This window comes from Anopheles coluzzii, chromosome 2 (assembly GCF_943734685.1).
Source record: "Anopheles coluzzii chromosome 2, AcolN3, whole genome shotgun sequence".
NCBI lineage: Eukaryota > Metazoa > Arthropoda > Insecta > Diptera > Culicidae > Anopheles > Anopheles coluzzii.
In genome coordinates this window covers 37488870-37495827 of record NC_064670.1, presented here as the reverse complement: position 1 = coordinate 37495827, position 6958 = coordinate 37488870, and the positions used below count along the sequence as shown (strand labels likewise).

General features: G+C 38.9%; 1 protein-coding gene across 1 annotated transcript; it reads right to left on the bottom strand.

Moving 5' to 3' along the window:
• Positions 1-4873: 4873 nt before the first annotated feature.
• On the bottom strand, positions 4874-6130 carry LOC120949616 (uncharacterized). The gene is made up of 2 exons (XM_040367021.2): positions 5485-6130; positions 4874-5412 (listed from the first exon to the last, which is right to left on the bottom strand). The coding sequence occupies exons 1-2, from the start codon at positions 6113-6115 to the stop codon at positions 5135-5137; spliced, it is 909 nt and encodes a 302-aa protein (XP_040222955.2). The 5' UTR covers positions 6116-6130; the 3' UTR covers positions 4874-5134.
• Between the last annotated feature and the right edge of the window lie 828 nt (positions 6131-6958).

Here is a 6958-nt window from a genome sequence, read left to right as displayed (position 1 = left end):
GAGTGTTTTATCAACTTTCTTTCTCACTCGCGAACGCTCACGTTTTTGTGGGCACCGAGGGGGTTCAGTTTGCGGTGGCTGCCCATCTCGCTACGCGTTCTCGTCGTGCTGATCTGTGCGAGCGATCGCTTTGCCGGCATTACTCATCCCATTTCGTGGTGAGATGATGAGAGGAAGATGAGCATGGTGAGATGAGATTGAGTTAAAATAAGGGAGGCTGGATCTAGGTGATCCTCTTCATTTTCGTAGAGTTGCTTTTATCGGTCTATTTTGTTTTGTTATTGATTTGTGTTAATATGCCCTGTAATTTCGTATTTTACACAGATTCTACTTTGATCGACATTTACCTTTTTGATGTATATGATAATTTATTATCAAATGTAGTCATCAAACTTACTCACAGTTAAACGATATCGATAGACAACCAGATATTTGGTCAGCAAGACGAATAGAGTCACAATAACTTTACATAACGTATATACAAAGTATATCCGTTGTCCTTCACTAGGTTTTCTATTATGCTATGATCAGGAATATTGACCGATCTACAGAATGACATAACATTACACTTCAATTTAGATTTCATAAACTATTTTAAGCTCATTATAGCTGTACGAATGTCATGAGACTCTATTCATAAATTACGTGATTAAAAAATATATCCAGCGAGTAAAAGCTGCTCGATCTTCTTCTTCTCCTTTGCATAATAAAGCCATATACAGCCAGCACACGTTTAAAATTTTGTCTTTTCTTAGTAAGACTAACCCAAGAATGTCAAGTATGGAACTACTAACATTCCTTCAGTAGTTAGTTCTTGAGATACATTACACTTTAAAGTATATTTAGAATTCATAGGCATTCGGCAAATTATTGGACAATATACTGATTAATTAATAAAAGATTGCTGGACAAAATATCCTTTAATAGCATGTTTAAATAGCACTTTCTACATAAAAGAATAATTATTTTAAGTAAAATTTAAGCAATTGTGTATAAAACAATGTTTCAAAAACTTAATATTTTCATCGAAGTAACACAAACAGAAGTTTTCTACACCGTAATGTGCCATATATCAATGCCTCTTCTCAGATAAAAAAGCTATCAGTATTGAGGCTAGCCTCTGCAGCAAACGTGTCAAACATGCGGCCCGCAAAGGCTTATGATCCGGCTCGAGAGGAACTTTATTTGTGTGAAGCAGAAATAGATTGAAGATTATAAGGCAAGAAAAACGGTTGTGCTAATTTTGATCAGCTTAGGAAGCAGTTTTGACCATTCATTCTTAGTAATCTGATTAATGAACCTTGTAAAGTTAGGTTACTTCCAAGGTTGCTTCATGTATCATGGGTGCAAATCATATGTCTTGGGTTCTAGTAATTGCTTTGTAGTGGAGCCCTAAATTTGGACACATGAAGCCAAGCATAAACGAACCAAAATTTCGCGGGCGAGAAATTCCGCCTACTGCCATGTACAAACTGTCACTTTTCCAAACAGTTACATACATATGGTCTTCAGCAGACAGGGTAAGTCGAATTTCACGTTTTTCGGCTAAAACACATGTTATTACACGGTTTGTTTATTAAATTTGGTACATTTATGCAATTTTTCATTTAATCAATCGTACAGAAAATGCTGATATTTCTGGCTTTTAAGCGGATTATATTTTTAGCAAAAAAGCAATTCTTGAAGCAAATTGACTGACTGATTTGACACTTGATCTGTCAAATTTAGTAGACCGCGTAGCTCCGAATCCGCGTAGGTCGAGAACCGCGTATCTCGGGAACAGACTGTATTGGAACAACACTTTCTTTACTTCATTGATAAGGGTACTCTCACAGAGTTTACCAGTTCAATAAACAGCTGTCCACTTGTCTATTACACTAATCTCTTTGAAAAAAAATGGACACCGCTATCTACCATCTGATCACACATTATCTGCTGGAAACTACACTATTCAATTAAATCAGCCACTATCCTAAACTCGATCGAAGCGATTGTCAAATATGACATAAACTTGTGGGTTTCTTGAATGTATAACATGTTGCTATATTGTACGCATGAAATACACACGGACACACGCATGAAATAAATTCAAGCAGCCGTTGTATTTAGACAACTGCAACATGTGCATCATATAATTCACATACATTCGGATAAGCAGAAGCTTTGCATAGGTGGCTGCCCCGTAGGCTCAACGCTTAGCATACGTTAGTATACGCTTAATGACGACCGGAGTATGATGAGCTTAAGAACAAAAAAGTAATTACGCTCCGATCGGATAAGGAAGTGGTTTCTAGGTGAACTCGATTTGACACATCGCTTACTCCACATACGATAAACAGGTACACGTATCAATCAAGCGTCATCGTTGCAGTGAAAGTGCATCATGCAGTTTAATGCTGTTGTTACATATTTTTCTGCACTCTCATGCATCTAAACGATCAATCAACAGGAAAACCTTGTTCACTAATCCTGTAATGCATTAGGGCCACCACACAAAAGCACCCATGCAGTACAATACAATTGTTCTGTTTTTACTGTATGTTTGTTCTGTTCGTTTTGTAAACAACGCCACTTTTTAATGTAAATCAACTAGCTGTCGTGAATTATTGTGCAAAAGCAAGACTTCGTACTCACTGAAGTACATCATTATTAAGAGTGTATTCATTGTTCCCATTATATGCACTAGTGTTAAGCGCCTCTTGATAAATATAAGTTAATTTCTATGCCTTGTGTTGTACACCAAATTGAACTAAAATTATTTTAATGATATTTTATACTTCACCAGTGTCTATAATTTATAACACTTAAAGAGTGTCATTCAAATAACGCGTAACATGTGTCAGCTTTATTCGCATAATCACAATCACATAATAAACAGTCAAAAGCTCAGCTAAAGCTCCGTCTTTCCATAGAAAGCTCTTTTCAACCGTCTTTTTCTTTTCAACACGAAGACTATTGTGTTCATCACACGTAATTATGCCATAGGCATAGGCGGATTTATCCATCTGGATGCCCTAAGCGGGAGTTCAAAATGTGGCCCCTAATTGTCTACCAAAATGTCTAGAGAATCAGGTGTGTAAAAATCAAAGCGCTGCAGCTTTCATTCAATGTTTTCCTTTAAAATCTCTAAAATACACCAATTTCAATAAGTATTATTCTATTCCATTTTTTATCAATATCATTCTACAAATACCATATATCTATACTTAGTACAGTAGAACCCCTCATGACGAGTTTATTCCGTTCCAGTGACCTACTCGTTAAATGTAAAACTAGTTATGTAGGAAGCTCTTTTCTATATAACTTGTTTCAAAAGTAAAATATTTTTTTCCAGGACCACAAGTGTACTGGTATAAGCCCGTATACATATCTTAAAAATGGGAAAGATCTTCTTAGTACTAATAATTATAGAGAATATGAGTGGTAAACTGTTTTTTTTTGTCATTATCATTGACGATTTTTCTAGAATATTTTGTCGTTTTTTTCATTTTTTAATCAATAGTTGGTTTATTTAGTTTATTATTTAGTTAGTATTTATTTAGTTAGTTTTCTAGGGAAAGTTAGTTATTCGGCTGTTAAAGATTTCAATAATTGTTATGGTAAAAATTTGCACGAATAAAAAATAATAGCAGAAATATGACGATAAATTCCTTGGCTTAAAATCTGCATTACACCGTCACACCACATATGTAGCCATACTGAACTCCTTCAACATGCCCCTTCATCCAGGGAGATTCAGAAAAGCGCACAAGAAACACATTTGTGCATCACACAATATAGGGTTTACCTATCTAATCCCTATCCACCTATCTAAAATGGGATATGTGAAGTATGAATCGGGCTTAGTAAACAATGAGCTTCCAACTTTGGATTTTCTTGTTCTATAACTATAAAACAAAGCTTTTAAGGGTTTAGTTTAACTGATCTGTAAGAAAATTTCATATGATTATGAAAGATTTTTGCGACCAAGATTTTTGCAAACAAGAATTTCGCGATCAATATGTTTGCGACCAAGAACTTTGTGAAATGAATCAAGCAAAGAAAACGTTACAAAAACTGCAGACCTGCAAAATATCAGTACTGATAAAGGTTGGTCTACCGTGATTCAATTGCCTGATCAACTTGGCCACTGTAAAAAACCTGACCTTTCTACTTAACCTAAAAGACACATTTGGAAAGTCTAGCAAAAAAACTGTTTTGAATTGTGCAAAATATTTTTGTAATTGTGAAGAAGATTTTGCAGTTCATTAGTTTGTTCAATTACGTATATGATAGGTAAAAAAACTGCACAAAGTTTTATAATTCTGATGCATCACTTTTACTGTTTCATGGACACCAAAAATCACTATATCCTAGTGTTCCACGTTGATCATTCTGTACTTGTGTATTTGTAGACTTGTCATCCTTTCCATCGAGACAAGGTCCGATAAGGTCCTTTAAAATGTTTATATAATTAAACGAGCCAGAAGAAAAAAAACTTCATGCTTCACCGTTATGAGCGTTTTATTGCTATTTAGGAAAAGTGAGAAAGTATGTTCAGACTTTCAAACAGTCTTCTTAATAACTTTTGATTGCTTTTGATATAAAAGTGATGAATAACCTCCAAATACTTGTAAGTATTTAATTTGAGATAGATTATTTTTTCGTTCATACGTGAATTAAAAAAAAAACAAATCAATCGAATATAAAAGTGATACATTTGCTAGAGAGATTTTGGGGATCCCTTTTGGCCGGGGCCTCACGCAGCCGCTCAGTCCACTTATAGGGAAATTCGACTCTGGACAAGAGACAGCAACAGAACAAACGTGTATATTATTAATTACATTAAACATACTTAACAGCGCATTGAATTACGAATGTATTTATCGTTCTTTTTTATTCAAATTTTCTGGTTGAAGCATTTACTCCATAACAATCTGACAGTTTAGTTATCTAAGCTTTAATAAATAAATAAATTAAGAATACATTTTGGCAAGAGAGAAACGACAGCTCACTAACAGTGTTTAAATAAATAACTTCATAGAAAGACCCCTAAATATACCATCGAGAGGGCAAGTTTGCATAGGCACAGTTTTTGTCGGAAATTGCATACCCTTACTAGTGTTCTTAAATAACTCTATTCTCCAATCAAAGCTCAGTTGGGCTTTTGTCCCGAGTAGGGAAGATCGTACGATCGGCCATATCCGCCGTATCCCGTGTGACCGTGTCCCACCTCATCGTGTTCCGAGTGCGAGTGAGAATACATCGGTTTGGCGACAATCTCGTACGTCGTTGACTTATGACCACCGCCGCCTCCACTAGCCAATGACTTCAGTCCAACAATGGCCGCCAGCATCAACGCCAACAGTCCCGTCATGAGCGCTTTGCCAGCGATCAGTGCCAATGCTCCCAGTCCGATCGCCGCCAGTGTTCCTGTAAACGTATACGCGAAATTCATTAGCATTTAGCACATTTAGAACATCGAAACCGCAACCCTATACGCACCCTTCATCATCATGGCACCAGCGATAAGAGTTTCCAGTCCACCTTTCTTGCCCAGCTTGCCCTTGCGTCCGGCAAACACTTCCCGTGCCTTCTGGAACGCATCCCCGTCGACAAACTTCAGCCGTAACGAGTGCGTCTGCAGATAGTCGTTCAGCTTGGTCAGCAAGAACTCGTCCAACCGTCGCTCCGGATTCGTCGGGAAGATGCGCGTCACCTCAGCAATGAGGTCCGCAGTACGGGTAATGTTTGCACCCGGATCGCGCACCACACTAATGCCCGCCATCAGGTTGTACTCTTTCTGGTTGGTGACACGCTCCAGGAAGGACACTAGCTCCAGCTTCAAACAGTTCACGCTGTACCGCTGATCACACATTTTCTTGGACGAGGAAAACACAGACCCACCGCCATTGCCCGCAATGGCTGCTTCCGTGGCGTACATCCAACTCGCCAGAACCAACACTGCACTGAGAATAACTTTCGAAGAACGCATTGTTGCTATGTTGAAGTACTGCTGCTGAAGGCACTGCTCGGTAGCACACAATTGACAACTGTTTCGGAAGTCGAACACTTGATCACTGACGAAATAACCACCGACATAGCGTACTTTTATACGATCTTGCGCACTTGCCATCGATCATCCCGATGTTTGTCTCTCCCGAATTTCCCTCGCCAGGGCAGGGGAGAACCGCAGAGATGAAAAATGATGCCAGAACCAGGGCCGAGGGGAAAGAAGAAAGGCGAACAAAACCGTACCGCTTGGCCCTAGATCGTTTGCCTCGCTAGACCCGTGGACGCATTTTCGCTGAGGTTTGTTTAACGCATGATTAGGTTTGCTGGTGCGATCGCGAAGCCCTCGGAGACACCTGTTTCGTGGTAGCCATCTTTCGTCTCCTTCCGTTCGCTACTTGATCTTGGCCTTGCCACCGGTGAAGAACCAACGGTGGGCATTACGATGCGAAGAAAGGCAGATGGAGGAGAAGGAAAACTTTCTGTGGATGGTAATAAAGAGGTAATGATCAAGATTTTCGCGGTTCAATTAGATTTGTCGGTATGAAGTGAAAAGCTGCTCACACTCTCCACGTGCATACACTTCTGTCTGGGTTCTGTGGGTTAGGGGGAACTCAAAAGAAGAAAAAAAAAAAACAAAGAAAAAATACAACAACTCTCCAAAGAAAGGTACTGTTTGACGCGCTCCAGCTGCAAGTAGCTTCGGGACACCATTGCGACACAAATTCGAGCAAATCCACTTTAGAGTACGGGCTATGAAACGGATCGGCCTCATTGGGTTAGTGAAGCGTACCGTAAAGCTTTTCCCTTTCAATGGCGGGCATTCCCCTGTTGAATGTGGAGCAACCGATCACCGTACGTTAGCTGGGTGCACGCGTTTTTGTCATTACACGATTATTAACCAAATATTCTACCGATTTGTTCGACAAACTTTCACGCCAAACCAATGGAAACCATTTGCATGCAG

Bases quoted from the DNA above. Each gene is read 5' to 3' on its own strand.
- LOC120949616 (XM_040367021.2), bottom strand. From the start codon at position 6,115: ATGGCAAGTGCGCAAGATCGTATAAAAGTACGCTATGTCGGTGGTTAT. The intron at 5,413-5,484 runs GTGCGTATAGGG...ATACGTTTACAG, and splicing joins TGGTGCCATGATGATGAAGG to GAACACTGGCGGCGATCGGA.